Source organism: Rhodamnia argentea, chromosome 6, assembly GCF_020921035.1.
Source record: "Rhodamnia argentea isolate NSW1041297 chromosome 6, ASM2092103v1, whole genome shotgun sequence".
Lineage (NCBI taxonomy): Eukaryota > Viridiplantae > Streptophyta > Magnoliopsida > Myrtales > Myrtaceae > Rhodamnia > Rhodamnia argentea.
In genome coordinates, this window is record NC_063155.1 from 22,566,079 (window position 1) to 22,585,657 (window position 19,579).

At 43.2% G+C, this 19,579-nt stretch overlaps 5 protein-coding genes across 6 annotated transcripts; 1 reads left to right on the forward strand and 4 right to left on the reverse strand.

The window, feature by feature from the left end:
* Positions 1-1,665: 1,665 nt before the first annotated feature.
* Positions 1,666-3,793, reverse strand: LOC115734434. The gene has a single exon (XM_030665220.2). It carries the CDS (start codon positions 3,344-3,346, stop codon positions 1,928-1,930), a length of 1,419 nt encoding a protein of 472 aa, XP_030521080.1. The 5' UTR covers positions 3,347-3,793; the 3' UTR covers positions 1,666-1,927.
* A 1,813-nt stretch (positions 3,794-5,606) lies between these two features.
* LOC115734436 lies at positions 5,607-8,271 on the reverse strand. Of its 2 annotated transcripts, XM_030665222.2 has the most exons (4): positions 7,901-8,271; positions 7,286-7,410; positions 6,589-6,693; positions 5,607-6,331 (listed from the first exon to the last, which is right to left on the reverse strand). In XM_030665222.2, the coding sequence occupies exons 1-4, from the start codon at positions 7,955-7,957 to the stop codon at positions 5,896-5,898; spliced, it is 723 nt and encodes a 240-aa protein (XP_030521082.1). In that variant the 5' UTR covers positions 7,958-8,271; the 3' UTR covers positions 5,607-5,895. The 2 variants fall into 2 exon arrangements, with proteins under 2 accessions (XP_030521082.1, XP_048136995.1); XM_048281038.1 differs by lacking the exon at positions 7,901-8,271 and having other exon boundaries at positions 7,305-7,410.
* A 1,192-nt stretch (positions 8,272-9,463) lies between these two features.
* Positions 9,464-11,443, forward strand: LOC115734556 (ankyrin repeat-containing protein P16F5.05c). Its single transcript, XM_030665411.2, has 6 exons — positions 9,464-9,621; positions 9,900-9,987; positions 10,188-10,252; positions 10,818-10,886; positions 10,958-11,007; positions 11,126-11,443. The coding sequence occupies exons 1-6, from the start codon at positions 9,547-9,549 to the stop codon at positions 11,235-11,237; spliced, it is 459 nt and encodes a 152-aa protein (XP_030521271.1). The 5' UTR covers positions 9,464-9,546; the 3' UTR covers positions 11,238-11,443.
* Positions 11,444-13,348: 1,905 nt separating this feature from the next.
* LOC115734323 lies at positions 13,349-14,107 on the reverse strand. The gene is made up of 2 exons (XM_030665057.1): positions 14,050-14,107; positions 13,349-13,833 (listed from the first exon to the last, which is right to left on the reverse strand). The coding sequence occupies exons 1-2, from the start codon at positions 14,105-14,107 to the stop codon at positions 13,349-13,351; spliced, it is 543 nt and encodes a 180-aa protein (XP_030520917.1).
* A 3,144-nt stretch (positions 14,108-17,251) lies between these two features.
* Positions 17,252-18,229, reverse strand: LOC115734555. The gene is made up of 2 exons (XM_048281385.1): positions 17,523-18,229; positions 17,252-17,484 (listed from the first exon to the last, which is right to left on the reverse strand). The coding sequence occupies exon 1, from the start codon at positions 18,189-18,191 to the stop codon at positions 17,535-17,537; it is 657 nt and encodes a 218-aa protein (XP_048137342.1). The 5' UTR covers positions 18,192-18,229; the 3' UTR covers positions 17,252-17,484; positions 17,523-17,534.
* Between the last annotated feature and the right edge of the window lie 1,350 nt (positions 18,230-19,579).

Genomic DNA, 19,579 nt, shown 5'->3' on the forward strand with positions numbered 1-19,579 from the left:
ATTATCAACATCGAGGCCAATTCGAGATTCGTTATCAAAACCGTGTTTTTTCATCAACAACATCACCTTCGTATGGAACAACAATAGTCTCGTCATATAAGTTAGGGAGAAATCGGTAACGATATTTGGACACGGGGTAGACTTGGAACTACAGTGAAATTTTATGATATTTTCCTGACAAAAAGAAATGTCCCGGAAATAATTGGAATAAAATAAAAAAAATGTTTTTTTTTTCACATGAAATTAGGACCATTTTTGTCACACTAGTGCGGTCTTCAAAGCATTTTGGATGAGGATAGAGAGAAGGAAAGAGAACATGTAGTCAAACGAACTTCATGATAATTTTGACCAACACCAACCACGCAAACATTAAAAAAAAAAAATTATTCTAAGCTTGTCCTCCGTGTCATCACGAGGCTCGTTTATTTATTTAAACACTTTTAATTCTTAATTACATGTGGCTTTTCTTAAATTTTCAAGTTCTCGAAATATCCTTAACTGGTAATAGCGAACGTGATTGGAACTTAGCGGGGTTTAATGCATGGTTCCATAAGAAATTCCAATTGTTCAAACTCTGCACAATATTTCAGTCCAGTGATCAACATTCATTCTTCAAGAAACAAATGGAGCCTAAATATCTTGTATAAAGATTTTAAATCTGAGTTAACCATCTTTAACTTATAATTACTTAAATCAATTCTATGAAATAACTCATATCGAATTTTTCTTTCTTTCATTGTAGCCTTTTCCATATTTTGCGCGCGCCCACACGGCACAGTATGTATGGATTTCTTTCTTTTTTTTAAAATAAGTCTAGGCACTTGATAAATATTCATATGATGAAAGTTTGCCATTCCCAAAGTAACTCAATAATTAAGATTGATCTAAGCTTCAAAGACAATCCTTAATTTACGTAATCAATCATATGTTAACTGGTAAAGTTTAATTCATCGTACACAATTTCCAAATTTTGCTACAAAAAATTCTTTATGTAATAAGAAAAGGCAAGCTTCTAAGTTTTTTTTTTTTTTTTTTTAGTAATTGATTGACATATGAAGAAATTGAAACATTAAGAAAAGCACATAGATGCTTCCATAGCACAAAGCACTCTTAATAAATAAATTTAAAAAAAAAACTCTCTTTTCTGACCTAGATTATCCACACACAAAAAAAAACATGGAATGAAGGAGAAAAATTCATAGCTGCTTCCTTAACCAGAAATGTGTCAGCTTTGCTTCTTTCTTTGGTTTCTTCTTCCCCCTTTTTAACAGCAAAAGAAGGTGGGGGAGTGGCGGTTGGTGTTCCAACAATCTCGAGCATTGCCCCAGAAGTGTCACAGTGTCCATTCGAACCATGCTTTACGAATGCGCCACTTTGCTGCAAATCCTGAGCTGTGTCGACGGCAGAATCAGAAACTTCAAGAATATTCAACGGAAGTTCTCTGTGAACTCGTTGTTCTTGCTTCAAAGCCAAGAGAGGCAACACTAGGGGTTGAGAAAAGATGGAAGAAAACAGGCGGAGATCGCAAGTTATCAGTCCTGGAGACAAATCCTGCTCCAGACTTTAGACACTGAAACTGTAGTTTGTGATTCCAGAGGACACCCACAATGCAAGTCGGTCCCATTGGCCATTAGAACAGCACACCAGATCCGCTAGGAGCTATTCAGGAACAAGAAGCAATAATCACCCAACACTTCTCTCGAACCTGGAATCATGTAACTTATAGCACAACCACAGAGTTTAGGCAGTCACTCTGTCTGTTTGTTGTAGCTGGTGGACCACTAGACTTTGAATTCAAACTCAAAAGACATATATGCTCTGAGGGGTCATAAATTAATTTTAAGTTCTATCGAAACAGCACTAACAAGTTAAAATCCTCGCAGCCCTGCTCCCGTGCGAAAATCGGCATCCTATTCGTGGTTACTGGTCAGAAGAATGCGCGGCTACCGTAGAAAACCCGCGACTGATCCTTCCTGTTGCTGTTATTATTGTCCAAATCCAATTTGCCCTTTTGAGTCTGGATCTCGGCGGAGGCTGCGGCGGCAGCATGGTCTTGTTTGATCTCGGGCTTGTCGATGTCCATCGGGAGCTTCATTTTAGCCAGGGACTCGGTGAACTGTTGCATGCTTCTCATGTACATGTCCACAATCTGCTGTTGCATCGCCGATTGCTCAGCCTCGAGATTCATATTCGTAGTCGCGGGCGAAAACACCTGATGATGATGACCAAACTTCACACGATCCATATTCGCATTCGCATTCGCATCCCCTTCTTCATTATTACTTCTCTTCATCGCTCCTTCCTCAGAGTCACACTCCTCGTTCTCATCTTTCATGACTTTGATGATCTCGCACGCTTTCTTCGAAGTCGGAGTGTCAGGACAGGCTCCACAGGCATGACTGGCCCCAGGATTCGCTGAATTCGACGCGTCAATGCCTGAACCTGAGCCGGACCGTGCCTTCTTCTCGACCGACGACTCGGCCGAGTTCCGATCGTCACTCAAGCTGGTGGTAGTCGAGCTCAGGAACCCGGAGTTACGGCCACTCCCGTCGGGCGAGATGGGGGATCGCTCCAAGGCGTGATTTTGACCCATCTCGCAGTCGTCTATCGCGGTCGGCGACGAACCCAGATGGAGAAAGGACCCGAAGAAACCGCCGTTGCTGTTGGGTTTCGAGCTCGAGCTCGTCGAGCCCTGCCTCGCCAGGTCAAAGTACTCGGACACCATCTTCTGATTCTCCCTCACGACGCTGATTTCGGGGAACTCGATCTTGGAATACTCGACCGGGTCGAGGATCACCTCCGAGATTTTCCGGTCGAGCAGCACCACCTCGGAGCTGATCGACGAGTTAGCCGACGACTCGACCGGCGCCGACGCGGTGAGCTGGAGGCCGAGTCTGACGGTCCCGGCGGGGGAGTGGAAGAGGTCGGTGGACGACAGGCTGTAGTCGCGAGTGACCTTGCCCTTGCCGGCGATCTGCGACAGCGGGACGAGGGCGAACCCGAGGAGCTGGTCCTCCATGAAGTGCCGGGCGCGGCTCAGCATCCAGACTTCGCACTTGAGGACCGCGTCGGGCTGCGTCACCTCGAGGGCGAGGGTCTCGTTGAAATCCGGGTTCTTGCCACCGCCGCAGGCGACGCGGGTGGAGAGGGCGTCGTCGGGGCTGTAGGTGAGGGAGAACTTGGCGTACACGTCCTGGTTGTCGTAGATGCAGATGTTGTGGATGTTCCTCGCGTGGTGGACGTGGACCTCGAGGACACCCGCGAAGCTCGCGTCGCCGCCGCCGTCTCCGCCGCAGTGGCCACCACCGACCATGCCAAAGGCCGAGGGGCAGGCGAACGAGTCCATGAATCGTTTTCTCGATGCTCGGAGAGGAAAAAACCTATCTTGAGGGAAGGAGTCGACTCGGGGACGTCATGGACATAGCCCGATCAGCTCAGCTACGCTCTAGCAATGAGTGGGGGTGCCTCGCAGGAGTGGTCGAGAGATATGATTGGCTTGATGCGTGCGTGAGGCAGAGAGAGAAAGAGACAGAGACAGAGTAAAGGGACTGCCGTTGGAATGAATAGCAGAAGAATCAAGAATTCGAGCTGTGTTTCACTGTTGAAATTAAGACTTTGAGAGAGAGAGACATGGTGGGTAGGGTAAGGTCCCGTAGTAGGTGAGAATGGAGAGCGAGCAAGAAAGAAATCAGAGAAGAGGAGGAGGAGGAAGGTGGTGATGTGCAAACAGTCGTACGATAGATAATTCTGTCAAAAGGGTCGCCACCTTTTTCTTGCATGATGTCAAAATCTCGATTTCTCCAAATTTCTTTGTCTTAGATTCTCCGTGTGGCGTGGGGGTGGGTGGAGGTGGAGGTGGTTTTGCTTGGCCTGGCTTGCTTCCACTTCAAGTGACTGAGCCAAAGCTCCATTGATTGATATGGAGTCTCTGTTGGAGGGAGGTCCCCACTTACACTTGGACGGATGCTCTTTGTTGGCGATTTTTTTTTTCTTATTTGCTTTCCTGCCTAAGACATGGTTAGGGTTCTTACTATTGCTCCCCCACGAACACGATGGTGACCTTAATTCAAAAAAAGAACACCACTCCCCGGTTTTGTAAACATGCATTGAGTACATGAAATTGGTTGGGCAAGATCGTGTGTACCGAATTAAGGTGCGGCGCAAAATGAGTCTTTTAATAGTTGTTCCGAGGCGCGAGACGGTGCATTCATTTTTTACGTTGATTAGGCTGTTTACACCGCCAACGGGCATACCGATTAGTACAAATCATTTTTTTCATCGACCCAACCGCAGTCTATTCGCTAATTTAATATCAAGAAGTAGCCCTTTCGTACCCCGGGTCATAATGTCGTCGATCGACAATTTCAGACCGGACGCTACTCTCTTCTCTTGTTCTTCCTTGACTAGGACAGAATCATCTCGGACATGGACATGATTACCCCAGCCTTCCACGAGAGTCGAAGCATATGATAGTGTTTTTCAGCCAACGGAGTCGGAATCACCTCCCACTTTCAATAGTTTAACAATAATTCAACTGCGGTTGGGCAAGTTGGTGTTGAGAAGCTATCCACCACATGGCTCGCTCTGCTCGGACAGGGTCCCACGTCCAATGGCGGGCTTAGGCTCTTCATCAATCACAGAGTCGGCACTTAAAGAGCATGGCAGAGAGATTAAACACATCCAACATCGGCGCAGTCGGCCGAAACGTTAAGAAATTTTCAATTGAGAAATTGATGGTTATCGATTCGAATTTCAACAACATGCAAACTCGTTATCTTCTGCACGGGTTAGTGCCCGAATTGAACCGATTCACCAGACTTACGGTTATCTCATAGTTATCTCTGATCCAGATATATTCCTTAATTATTAAAAACAAATTATCCGTTCGAGGACCGCACTTGCACCCAGCAAGCGAAGCAAAAAATGTGTTAGGTAATGAAACTCACGTCTCTTGATGTTTGATGACGCCCCCAGTTGGACTCCCAGAGAGAGATTTCACCGTGTTATTCCCTCGGTCATTTTCACAAACAGTTAGCGAGCATGGCGCGGTTGAACAAGAAGACGACGGGTCGGGAATCTTCAAATTTGCGAGACGACAGACTTGATAAGTGCCCGACAACTATTGGAGTAAAACCCATGGAAAACATGGGCCGGAGATGATCGGGCCGGGTTACATGTCCATGGCTTAGATGACTGGGCTAGTCTCGGGATTGCTAGAGCGGTTCCTGCTTGAGTAGCACCGCAATGATCCGTCGGGTGCAATATCGGGCTGCAATTTGGCCTCTGAAGAGTGAAAAAAAAAAAAAAAACATAACTTGGTGTAATTCCTGGCGTTGCACCAGGAACGGAGAACGCTGAAGCATTCTCTAGCACACGTGATGCTCACGGACATCGGCTTCCATATAACGCATCGCCGCATCTATCATCATCTTCTTCATGTATTAACAACGCAACAAGTCTGACTTCGACGGTATTCGGACAATTAGACATGTAAACTTGTGTTAATAGACTTGCCAACTCCAACTAAACCATTCATGTCAGCTATATTCAGATTTTTGCGATATCTCGTGTTTCCGTATTTTCGTAAATACAAACACAGTGGTTCCTCCAGCATCTAAGACGTTGATTCATTAGTCAAATGTCTCATAAAGATAACGTGGTGAAGCATCCCAAATTCAGAGGGAAGCAAACCACCAACCAATGAAAGGGACACGAGGGCATAAAAATCCAGATCTTCGTGTCTGAATTGTGAAAGCAGAAGCCTAGAGAACTAATTTACAGCATCATCTTTATCCCACCTAGAAAAGTCATTATTTCACAGCGGTCTAAGCTTATGTACAAGAGTAAGTCGAAACCAGAGCTTTCTTCACCCCTCCCGCTAGAGGACCACTCCAATCAGTTCCTTCCCAGCCTCATCAGATGCTGCTGATGCTTGGCCGCAGCTGCCTTATCAGCTGCCTCCCGCTTCAGAGCCCTCTTCGCCCGCCTCCCAGTACCGACCGTCTCCTTTGCTGCAACCTCCTTTTTCTTGGGCTGGCGGGACGAACTAGAAGCACCCTCGTCTTGAGGGTTTGCCCGATAGGCTGGCCGTGCTTCTTGGCGGCCTGCCCTGACATACCCGTTATCTCCCCACCTCCGATTCCCAATCCGGATGCTAGGACTGTTGAAGTAAGCTTCTTCAAGATCGTCATCCTCATCATCTACTTCGTCCACATAGGGACAGTAGTCTTCGAGGGGATCATATGACTCCTCGTAATGGACCTCCAGTGGCATGAACCATGTAGCCCTAAGAAGCAGGCATACGCTCTCCTCGAACATGTAATCACGGATACTGCAATAAATGAAACAGCTTGGATCAATCATCCCTCACTCCTCTTGCTACTCACTTTTCCTTCTAATAAACAGAATCTACGGCGAAATAAGCCACCACACCTCTCGGTACGAAAACTATCTCAAAGACTCAAACAATGTCTTCCACGACACTGTAACTTAACCCATACTAGTCCCTCACTAAAAAACTTTTAGCTTCAGTTATTTTTCATAGTTACCTTACAAGTAAAATCTCAAATAGCATATACAGATCCTTACCTTCCGTCAAGCGAGCGATGAACATTGAGGAAGTCAAAAGGATTTTTACATTGAGGGCAGGATGGTCTCTCCTTACATGAGGCCCAGCGGAGAATGCATGTCACACTGCATAAGATAACAAAGAGATCAGGAAAGGCGTTGTGCTTTTCATAAGTATGAGAACAAGCAGACCAAACTAACATGGTTCAGTATCACCTAAAAAAAGCAGTCCATTGCTGCCTATATTTTAACTTGCGATTCCTACCCTATTTCGGTACCTTCCATGGCTTTGCAAACTAATATCTCCTCCATTTTCTAATTATCTAAAATCTCAGAACCTCAACCTAAATCACTTTTTTGATCTTTAATAAACAAAATTGTGACTTCATACATTTCGGAAAGTAAAGGAGAGGAGCAACCCTATAACAGAAAAGAATCAGTTCCTCAAACCATTCTAAAAACCCCCAAGGATGGAGCAAGTCATCTCCTCCTTGTCACTAAATGAAAGACAAACTGATCTCGCGGGATGCAAATGTCACACATCTTATGATGTCAATACGGAATTCAAACGCCCTTGCCCTAAAGCATGACTACGACCAAAATATACAAATACAGAGGCAACATTCTTTATAAAGGTTCGGACAAAGGACAACAACTAGGGAACAATGTACTTCAGTCAGTAATAACAAATAAAATGGCAGGTGGGTTTCAAACAAACCAGTAGGCGTGCTCGCAACCTTTTACAAGGGCAGTTTCTTGGAGCACAATCTTTTCCAAACATATCGCGCAAACCCCTCCATGATCAGCATAATCATGGCTGATCGTTGCAATCGGCATTTTCTCCTGGAATATCAGGCACACAAAAGCTCAAAGATTGAACTAACTACTTAAGGGACCAGGACAAACGCCTATCTACGATAAGAGAGACCCCATAGTTGATGCATCCAAGCAAACCGTAGGGCGAAACTATGATCTGATCACCATTTCTAAAGGTCACCAAACATATCCAAACCCAAAAAGCAATCTCCAATTCCCATAAAATGAAGCAAGGAACAGACTCCCAGAGCTCCCAAATCAAGCACAGCCGAGCTAACACGGAGCACTAGAATCACTAATCCCAGCAAAAGTCGATCACACCAAACCGAAGCATCGCTCTAAACGGATCGCAATCAAAATTCATTCTTTTGCAACACAAACAAACCAAATAGGAACAAACACACGACCCATTTCCTCAAAACCGGGACCAGATCTAATCCGATGGAAAAGAAACCCGAAAAACGAACGAAGAACTCGAGAAGCGAGCGAACCAAACCCCGGGAAACCAAAGACGTACCTGATCGTGAAGAGCGTTGACCGCACGGTCGCCGTCGAGTTGGATGACTGTGGCCATGTCGATCCGGTGGGTGGATGGACGGATGGAAACGATTCAAGCTGCCGGAAGGAGAAACAAGCCCAGATTTCGGCCCCCCTACTAATTTACAAAATCTCTTGCTCTAAAAACCCAACAGACAAAAAAACAGAAAGGAGGAAAAAAAGAAGATAAAGAATGAAAGAATAAGCTCCTGTACAGAGCACAGGAGAGAGAATATTATGCTCAGGGAATGATTCCGATTCCAAACCAGAGAGCGCGCGCGAGCGAGAGAGAGAGAGAGAGAGAGAGAGAAGTTCCCCTTGATGGAGGATGTAGCCCCGGCAAGGGGAAGACGAGATGTGGTCGATATAAAAAGCGGTAAATGGCAACAAAAAAAAAAAATATATATATATATATATATTAAAAATAATAATTTTGTGATTATAATAAACGACAACGGATCTCGATCGTCGAAATGGAAATTTATTGAACGGTTCGGATCTCTCCCGGAGACGTACGGGGGACTCGGCCGTGAATTTGGTGCCCTAATCTCGTTGACGGGTCACGGGGTCCGGGATTTATGAATAGTGGGGCCCGCCCTTGGGGCGCAAGCAGTGGCGACACCTATTTTCTTTTTCCTTTTTTTTTTTAATTTTCAATTTATTCTCCCTCATTTCTTTCCTCATTTTACATTTTTTCCCCCCTTTTATTGTCTAAAAGGATGGTGTGTTCCACGCGCTTGCTTTTGCTTGCAGACTTTCGCCTTTGACCTAGGCTCAAACTCAAAAGGAGAAATTTTTTTACGGAGATCCGACCAGAAATCCCCCCCGCCGTAATTTGAGAACGGTGTCGTCCAAGAAAGAACTGAACAATACGGACACGTGATTTTATCGGTGGATCTTTTGCGAATATGCTTGGAACGTGCTTTCACCTAATGCTGCTAGTCATAGTCACGGCATAAACCTCGGTGAATCATCAAATTACCCTTACTAACACTCGCTTGTATTGAAGGGAGAAGTGGGTTTCGTATCCCTTTTGAAATTCCCATAGTAACTTAAATTGATGATTGGATCATCTATATTGCTATTTATCTGCACAGCCGTTCTAGGGAGGAGTGAGTTTTGTCTCGCTTTTATAGCTTCGAGTGCTTCGCGACAAAAAAAAATTTAAGAATGAGCGGTTCCATAATTGATTCAGATTTCATTTGAAACCTCAAATTCATTAGTTGAAATCGGTTTTTTAGTATTTGGAATTTGAAACTTACGATGTATATATCTTGAGATATTCACAAATAAACGCAAACTTAACGTTGGCATTATTTTCTAGCTCTAACAATATCATAAAAATGGAGGTAATTGGCCAATTAATTCACCCGGAATGTTTTTTAACAAGCGCGGTGACACTCCCCGCCCAAACCAAACCGACCATCGATTTGGTCGACTAGATAGGGGGGCTCTCATTGGAGGCCCAATTCAAAAGGAAGGCCTAGGCCCATCCTACGACCCGGCCCGATTCTGAACCCGATCGAAACTCCCTCTCCCTTCTCCCTCGCCTCCTTTCCTTCGCCTCGTCGCCTCTCCGTCGAGTTTCGCTACGAAAATTCTCTGAAGAAATTTGCTCCGGTGAAAATGGGGGCGGATTCAAACTCAGCCGGGCATGCTCCAGTAGCTACCATGCCGGACGACGTGGATGCCTTACTTGATGTGCTCTCTCGCTCCCTCTTCTAATTCTCTCCCCCGCCCCCTTTTTTTTTTTCTGTTGATGATTCTGATGATGAGGTTAGACGCTCAATACGGTCGCACTGAGATCGATTCTGTAGCGTGGTTACCTCCCGTTATGGGTTCGTTTGTGTCGGGGACGTTGGTGCTGTGTGCGTTGAGTTTACTTGGGTATTAGGCATTCGGTTTCGTGCTCCTGAGGTTATTTGGCGGCTGAGATATTCAGGAACTGTTTGTGGGTGTGTCTGTGTGGTGATTGACAGGCTGCGAGATACGGTGACATGGAGGACGTCACGAGCTTAGCCACCGCCGGTGTTCCTCTAGATTCGAGGGACGAGCAAGGCCGTACAGGTTGTTCTCGTGGCTTGGGCCTTTGAGCTCCCTATATGCTTTTGTCGTCTTATTATGTTAAATTTTCTTGTTTGTATCAAGGCATGGCTTCCCTTATCGGGTAGAATCGCTGTATAACTTTGTATCGGACTTCTCATTAAAGTTGTTTAGATACGAAAGGATTACTCTGTTTGATTTGCTTCCGTGGATATCGTTTGCAGCTCTTCACATGGCCGCGGCCAATGGGCACCTCAACATTGTGGATTATCTCATCGGTAAAGGAGTGGTGAGGAAGTCATCTTGGGCAACTGTTTCTTTCCTTCTTTATATTTCGGGGGGTTTGGTTGTGTTCCCTTCATCATGTTCATGTCTTATTGCTGATCTTGGGTGTATCTGGTAATGTTGAACTCAGAAAGATCCAGTCTTGTTTGTTTCCTGCTTTCTGTTCATATCTCCTGTGGACTCAGGCTTTTCATTCTTCCGACCAAACTGTGGCTTGAAATGATGTGACTAAATTCAGTCAACTATCCTATGGTCATCAAGATGCTTATCATGAAAATTCTCTCTCTCTCGGAGATGTCGATGTTTATCGCTTGCTGTAGTACTACTACTTACCACTCTCAGTTCTGGCAATATTTAGTCGTGCTCTATTGATTTGAGAAACCCAGATAATTTTTCTCGAATGTTGGTCAGCACTTTTCTGATGATTGCTTTGTGGTTGTTCTGATTTGTGCTTGATGTCAGTGTCTTATTGGAGCTAGTGTTGATATGAGGCTCTGAGTGCCGCTATTTATTGCATAGTCACATGTTAAAAGAGACGCTCCCTAAAATCTGGAATCTTCCGATTTCAGGATGTTAATACTGCTAATGCAGAGAAGAATACTCCTCTTCATTGGGCTTGTCTCAATGGTCATGTTCAGGTGATTGTTTCAACATATTGCAAAGATTTCGTTCCATCTTTATCAAATTCCTTAGCACATTGACATTGCAGGTGGTTCATAACTTGATTGTGGCCGGAGCAGATGCAAGCTTGTTGAACAGGTCAGTTATTTTTTGGATTGAAGTTAATGGCATGGGATGCTGCTCGAAGCAATGCCTAGTTGCCCACTACGTGTTAGACATATTTCTGCACTCACTAATCCAACTGGGTAATGTGCAGCCACGAGCGGACGCCCATTGATGAGGCAGTGGGTAGGGGGAAATTGGATGTGGTTGATGCGATCAATGCTGCTGCAGCGCAAGTTGAACTAAGTGGCACGAGCATGTCCTGATGGAGAGGTGATTGGGATGATATGCAGGTAGCTGTCTCGATTTTCTGCTGTCTTTATGGGAGAGATGCTAGGCTTATGTGATGAGAGAGTTTAGTGATATAACGTGGCGGTTCTTGTAGTCTATTGTCAATGCCTCAATTTTGCGATGTCATGAGCTATAAGATATTCATCGAATATGAAAAGCGGCCCAATGTTGCCGACTGCAAGACATCCTAAAAAAACTAGAGGAATTCAAGGAATCAATACAGAAGAGAGTCTTTACTCCTTTAAATTTCGAGCAACCGAGTAGACTAGATCTTTAGTATTCCTTGAGATTTAACCATGTATGTAATGACTAATGAAGAGCATGCCACGGATGACATACTTTTGTACAATAACCAGGAACTTTTAGTTTTATTGCAATATTTATGATTTTTGACAACCAAAAACTATCTTTGCTCAGATTCATTTGGTGCTTGCTTGAGAATCCATTTAGATTGTTACTCGGCCTATCACTGGAAAAGCCTCCATTTCTTAGATGAAGCAAGGATTATGCATTTTTGCGATGATACGAATGTTTCGATGATTTCCGAAGTAGACAATCTAAATGGATTCTCAATCACCTAAAGCAATCTTCTTGAAGAACTTGATGTGTTCCTGTGTTTTATATGCTATAATTTAATAACATAACCCAATACGGAAACAGGAAATTCATATGCCCTAGTACTAGTAGTATTGAGTTCATCGCAACCGATGTTAAGGTGCAGCATCCGGATCATCGACTAGGCAGAAGTATTTTGATTCTTGTCACTGTACGGCCTTCTTTTACCATGCGGCAGACCTTAATCTTAGGTGTATAATCTGTCGACTCTGTCTTACTTTGGTCGCTAATCGATTCTCCGATGCATCATAGAATGACAAAAAGGATAAAGAATGAACTTGACTCCATGGAAATCGATCTGAAATAGAACGTACTATCATCCGACAAATGCGAATTGCTTAACAAGACAAATCAATAACATTGTCCATTAGGGTACATTCTCTGAGCCTCACATCACTTGTTTACTCGTCCGAAACCGGGGGTCATAAACCATTTTATCTGGCGTATGCATTATCTCTGAGCACCAGGAAATACAATTAGTTGCTTTATCTTTATGTTAATTGAACCCTAAATGTGTACATTGTGTGATTCCTCGTTCAATTAGCCAAAATCCTCGGATTACGCCCTTGTCTTGTTGGTGACAAACGCAATAACATATGGTCTTGCAATCATCATGCTTTTGTTTCTCAACAATTGGCAACTTTGTTGGTGAGTTACTGGAAGTTCGATGATTTGGATCAACGTCATAGCTAACGAAGAAAATTTGTCGTTTAAGATAAAATTCAAACACCTGATTAATTAGGTCAGCATTAGATTGGTGCCCAAGCCCAACCATATCTTCTAAGCAACAGGATGTCCTGAAAATTCAATCAGTAGGCGCTGAAACGAAACGTGTGATTACCTGGAAAGAAACAATTGAAATCAAATGGAAACGAAAACTATCATGAAATAAAAGGTGTGAAAGCTAATGAATCCAAAAAGAAACGAGGTTCATTGAATTCCGAAAATTGCCACGTCAGTACCATTCGGTGTCCACGTCGGCGTCGACCGGCTAGAGTTGACCGGATGAACTGAATGCACAAATGTAAAAGATTGATTATTGAATTGACAAAAAAAAAGTATATAATTGAAATGACACAATTGCAATATATCTATGTTTTTTTGGATAATTTTCACTCGTACTATTTGCCATATATTTCTAGGAAGCTGCTAGCCCGATAGTCCGTCAGTAATATCAGTTATTTTTTACCACTCGATCTCCCAATTAATCAATATTTTATGCAAAATACGCCGTGATAGTTTGTGGATTTATGGTTAGGATTGTACAGTCTCTGACAGCACTGTCGGTGAAGTATTTCCCCTATTTCTATACCAATAGCTGTTTCCCTCTTTTGTACAATTGAGAGGCAAATTAGAGGTGAGAAAAATTTTGTTAACATGACTGTATTTAGTTGGAACTGCTACCGACTAGCTATACTTTTCATTCTCTTCAACCACATCTAGAAACTACAATCATGGTGTCAGATGTAAATTATTCCCTTTCTTTCTTCTTCCACTCCAACAGCATAAGTTTGCAAGGGAAAACCCTAGCTTTGTACTCCGATATCGTCTCCAATTTCGGCGACCAAACTTGCACTTTAGATCCCACTAACTGATCGCAACGCCTTTGCAACTCCGGCGTGCTACAAAGAAAACCGTGACTCGCAGCTGCATTAGCATCACCGCATGCAGTACTGTCCTCATTCTTCTTGGCGACGATCAACCTCATGATGAACTCCGGGATAACCTTAATTAGGACCTTCCTGTCTTCGCCTTTCACGTACTCGAAAGCGCCGTTGCTATCCCCGAAGCTCACGAGGGACAGTTTGCCAGGGTTTGAGCAACGAGATGCAATGGTGGAGGAAGATAGGGTGTCGCCAGAGAAGAAGTCAATGGGAAGGACAAAGTAGGCTTGACCGGGGACAAGCTCATCGTAGATGGCGAGCAGCGGGATGGGGCGGCCGAGCAAGAACGAGTCTGCAGCGGGGACAAAGTAGGTTTAAAACTAAATTGGCGCGAATAAATGGTTTAGGATTGAAATGGCCCCAGTAAAATTAGAACTCTCAATTCGTATTCATTCGCACCACGCCAAATCTGCTCAACCAAACCCTAAAACCTTTTCCCCTTCTCTCTCTATCCCCGACCCTCCTCAAATTCCGACTTGCTGCCCTGTTAGGGGCCACGCTGCCACACCTTGGCCACCCTCGACGTCGTCGGCCTTGCCGATGCTGGCGAGGGTAGCCAAACACATACTTATGCATGTTAGCGTTCTTAGTTGTTTATTATTAGGATGTGACTTAGTAGTGTATGTAATTGTTATAACTTTCTTTTACACAACTCATATGTGTGTCTCAACATATTCCATGACTCTCACCATTGAAATGAACAATTAGTAATTGTTTACTTAAACATAGAACTAGTGTTACAAATAGGTTTAGACTGAAAAACAGAGGAACTTACCAAAAAAGTCCTAAATCTTTTGACAACTTGTCAATTCAATCATAAACCTTTCAATTGTGTCAATTTATCATAAATCTTGTTAAATTATGCCAATTTAGTCCTAAATCTTTTACCAGTTTAGTCTTAAACTTTTTAATAATTGGCCGAAAGGACTAAATTGGTAATTCGTTAAAAGGTTTAGGACTAATTTGGCAAATTATTAAAAGGTTTAGGACTAAATTGACATAATTTAAAGGCTTATGACCGAATTGGGAAGTTGTCAAAAGGTTTAGGATTGAATTAGCACAAATGCAATAGGTTTAGGATTTTTTGGACAATTTTCTCCAAAAAAACAAAAAGGATTACACTTCCTCCATACGTCATAATCAAAGCTTGTGAACCTCACAATTCGATTTTCAATTTGGACAATAAATGACAGAGAGAGATCAATCTTAAACCTTTCAATTGTTTCAATTTATCCTAAATCTTATTAAATTATGCCAATTTAGTCCTAAATCTTTTGAAGTTTTTCCATTTTAGTTCTAAACTTTTTAGTAATTGGCCGAAAAGACTAAATTGGCAATTCGTTAAAAGGTTTAGGACCAGTTTAGCAAATCATTAAAATTTTTAGGACTAAATTGATATAATTTAAAGGCTTAGGACTGAATTGGCAAGTTGTTAAAAGGTTTAGGAATGAATTAGCACAAATGCAATAGGTTTAGGATTTTTTGAACAATTTTCCCCAAAAAACAAAAAGGATTACACTTCCTCCATACCTCATAATCACAGCTTGTGAACCTCACAATTCGATTTTCAATTTGGACAATAAATGACAAAGAGAGATCAGTAACAACGAATTCTGTGGACGTATCCACGATGGGAATCCTTCCTCAAGTTTCTATTACAAGCATCGCTATAAAAAGCATTGAGGGTAATTCGGATATCACCTGGGAAAATCACTGGACAAGAGGCGTGAAGTCTCCGGTTCTGATTTATACCTAATTGTCACGACTACTTGGCGACGATAAACAATGCATTAGATCAAAGTCCCTAGTCTCGTTGCATATGGATTGCTTTCAACCGGACCGAAGTTAGTATGGTGCGCAAAAATTTAGCTGAGGGTCTCGCTTGCTGGTTAAAGAGGAAAAAAAAAAAAAGAGAGTAAATTTCCGGATCAAGGAGGCGATCGTATTTCGATTCTACTGAAAATGAGTTTAGTGATCTCCCTGAAGACTCAGCATGAATCTAGAATTGCTTTACTTTGTTTCTACTCTGATGAACCAATGTTTTGTTTAAGGTTAACGTGCATGGCATGGATATGGTCCAAGCTTACGTGTTACGTCGTTCGTGAAGACCAACTCGTGCCTCACCCAAAAAAAAATAATAATAATATTGAAAGAAAGCAGTCGGTCCTTCGATTTGGCTTTGACCATTCTTTAAGAAAGAAAAATGCTGCTTTGAATAGAACTTCGAGTAGTAGCTTTGCTTAGTCTACATAATTGAAACATTCCGAACGAATCCAATCTGCCATTAACGAGGGGTCTTACGTTGTAGTCCTCGTTTCTAGACTCTTTGCACTGTAGGCATGAGATTGTTTTCTTCGCTGGCGGTATGTGTATTCCATAACATCAATTCATGAGTAGCGCCGAGCCCTCCAATGAGTGACGATATCGTAGCAGCTCAGCCTGAACACCGTCGCCATTGGCTGGCGCGCCTTCTTAGTTATGGCTCGGATTGTTCTTCGAAATAGAAAGGTCGCATGGAAGTTTCCTTGCAAAGATTCAATTTTCCAAGTAAGACATCTCCTAGTAAACCGAGGACTTTTGATAGATTATGCAAGTAAACTCCCAAGTCTTAAATAAAGCATTATTCTAGGGCTAGTTATTGGAGTTGGGGAAAATTATTAAAAAAGCCCCAAATCTAATGGAATTGTGCTAATTCAATCATAAACTTTTTCTTTATGTCAATTCGGTCCTAAAACTTTTACATTTATGCCAATTCAGTCCATTTAGGCGGCCAGTGCTAATGTGGTAAAATTTTAAAATTTTAAATATTTTATATCTTTTTTCTTTTATTTTGCAATTTCTTTTTCATATTTTGTGATTTGTTTTTTCATTTTGTTTGCTTTCTTTTTATTTCCTTTTTTTTCTTTTTCTCTCCACAGGTCCGTGATCTCAACAATGGATGGCAAGCTCTTGCCAAACCTAGAACTGCCAAGCATGTCATGGCCCTCGCTAGATTTGGGGTATGGGACTGCGACTCCCTTGCTTGTGGCCAACGAGGGCCGGCTACCTCTGGTAGCCGTCGCCAAGGTCATGGACTCATGGAGGAACATAGGAAAAACAGAAAAAAGAATAAGAAAAGGAAAGGAAAAAAGGAGAAAAAAAAAAACCGACTACGTCGGCACTTATTGTGCCTTGTAGGATGGTCGGCGTCCATGGTAACGATTGTTGGCCAAAATTGGCAGGAATGACTATATTGGCAAATCAATGATAAGGTTTATCCTTTAAATTGATCAAATCAAAAAATTTAGGATTGAATTGACATCCATAAAATAAGTGCATGATGTTTTCGGTAATTTTACTATCTTGTTGGTGACAACAACAAGAAAATATTATGATGTCAATCTCATAATTCTTCAAAAGCTTTCAATATGACATTTTCATCCATCTCCTCTTTTCTGATTCTTCAAACATTGTAGCCATCATGCTTTTGTTTTTTCCTATGGTTGGAAACTTTTACAGGCGAGTTACTGGAATTTCGATCATTTGGATCAGCATCATAAGTAACCGAGCAAAGTTATGATTTTAATTCAAGTTCAAACACCTAATCAATTGGTTAGCATTAAATTGGTGACTACCTCCGGAGCGGTACGATGTCAGCAAGTGCTGAAAACGAAGCATGTGATTAGCAGGGGACAAGCATTTCACCTTCAAATAAAAAACCCTAAACTATCATCCAAGGAATGAAACTGATGATGCTAGTGAATCCAAAAAGAAGTGAGGTTCATTCAATTCTGAAAATCAAATTATTTCTCAAATGCTCCTTAATCAACGAATGTTCCCCTCTGCTTTTGTACATTTCAGAGGCAAATCATAAGTGAGAAAAAATTAGGTTAACATGAATCCATTTGGTTGTAACTGGTAACTACTAGCTAGCTATACTCTTTCATTCTCTTCAACCACACCAGGAAACTATTATCGTAGCGTAGAAAAGGTGGAAAAAGAAGAAGTCGTCAACTATTTTCTTTCTTTCTTCTTCTTCTTCCACTCCAACCCTATCAGTTTGCAGGGCAAAACCCTAGCTTTGCACTCCGATATCGTCTCCAACTTCGGCGACCAAACTTGCACTTTAGAACCTACTAACTGGTCGTAATGCTTCTGCAACTCCGGCGTGCTGCAAAGAAAACCATGACTCCCCGCTGCGTTAATGTTGCCGCATGCGATATCGTCCTTACTATTCTTGGCGACGATCATCCTCGTGATGAACTCCGGGACGACCTTAATCAGGACCTTCCCATCTTCGCTCTTGACGTACTCGAAAGGGCCGCTGCCATCGCCGAAGCTCACGAGGGACAGTTTGCGAGGGTTCGAGCATAGGGATGCAATGGTGGAGGAAGACAGGGTGTCGCCGGAGAAGAAGTCGATGGGAAGGACAAAGTAGGTTTGACCGGGGACGAGCTCCTCGTCGACGGCGAGCAGCGGGATGGGGCGGCCGAGGAAGAACGAGTCCGCGTGCATGACCATCTTGTCGGGACACTCGAACATGATGTCACCGGCTATGCGGGGGCGGTTTCCGGCTAACATCCTCGTGCTTCCTTCCCAAAAGATTAGCTTCACGGACTGTGGCTTTGAGCTTGAGTTGTGTTGCAAGCAAGGTGATACCGCATTGCCCATGGATGACTGATCGATGAGAGAGAGAGAGAGAGAGAGAGAGAGAGTCTTGCTTTAGAACAAGGAAGAGGGTGCTGTGGGAATTAATATATGGGGAACGTGGGAAGAGATTTTGACCTTTTCCCAAATGAGAGTGTCTCTCCAGTTTTATTTTGTCGTAGGTTTTCGATGTACTCATTTATTTTTGGTTTGGTGCTTTTGGAAAAAAAAGGAGTAAAACTCGCCGTTTGTTGTCAAGTCGGCGGTGGGGTCTGGTCAGCGAAGCCGGCTATGGACCAAAGACAATTTCTCCTGCCCTCCCTTTAATTTGGTGTACCCAGACGCTCCCTTGGACCGGTCATGCATGACATTTGATCGGTCGAATGCACGATGGAACTGTATTAGAAAAGTTCTACATCGAATAATTAATGTAATGTGGAGCGATTAATATATTCAAATTGGCCCATAACTCATTGACTTAACCTTTTAAGTGAAGGTGAGTCCAACTAGATATATTGACGGGCTCGGACTTGGATTCCTTCTTAACGATCTCATCGAATGAAGGTACTGAACTTCTGTTGCGCGCTCCCGACACGAAGCCCCAAGAACATTAACCTTTCTATCATCAAATCAAACCATATACAACATCCTAATCATCTTCCGGGCTAGACAACTCTTCAGCTACTCCGATCCTCGAGCACGAGATAGCGACATGCGGATGCTCAGTTTACGTTCCTCCACACCGCATTGAATCCTCTCGATCGGCCCTGATACTTTTCCCCTTCTCTTTCTACGACCCTCGTCACTCCTCAACCTCCGACTTGTCGCCTCTCGAACACATACGATGGTGGCGATCTTATTTGTTTATTGACAGAGGTGGCGTGCACGGTCGTTGTAACTTTATTTCACACCTTGCACAACTCCCCACAATTTGATTTTCAATTTGGAGAATCGAAGTCGAGAGAGATCAGTAATAACGAATTTTTTGGCCGCCTCGACAATTGGGAATCCTTCCTCAAGTTTCTATTACAAGCATTGGTGTAAAAGTGCTTTTGGGCAATTCGAATGTCACCAAAAAATGGGAAAGCCACTAGACAAGAGGCGAGAGGAGGTCTCGGGTTCCAATTTATACGTAATTGTCACGACGGCTTGGCGACAACTTCAACGTCGGTATCTAGTCGCGGCGCATACGAAGCGCCATAAACCGGGCTGAATTTAGTCCGGCGCAAAAAAAAATTCAGCCGAGGCTATCGGTCGATGGTTCGAAAAACATAATGAGTTTCAGGATCGGAGGTGGGATGATGTGTTGACCTACCGAAAAAACGAGTCTAGAATGGCTAAACTTAGGTTGAACTCTGGTGGACCAATGTTTGATCAACGTTGAACGTGCATGGCATGGATACGGTCCAACC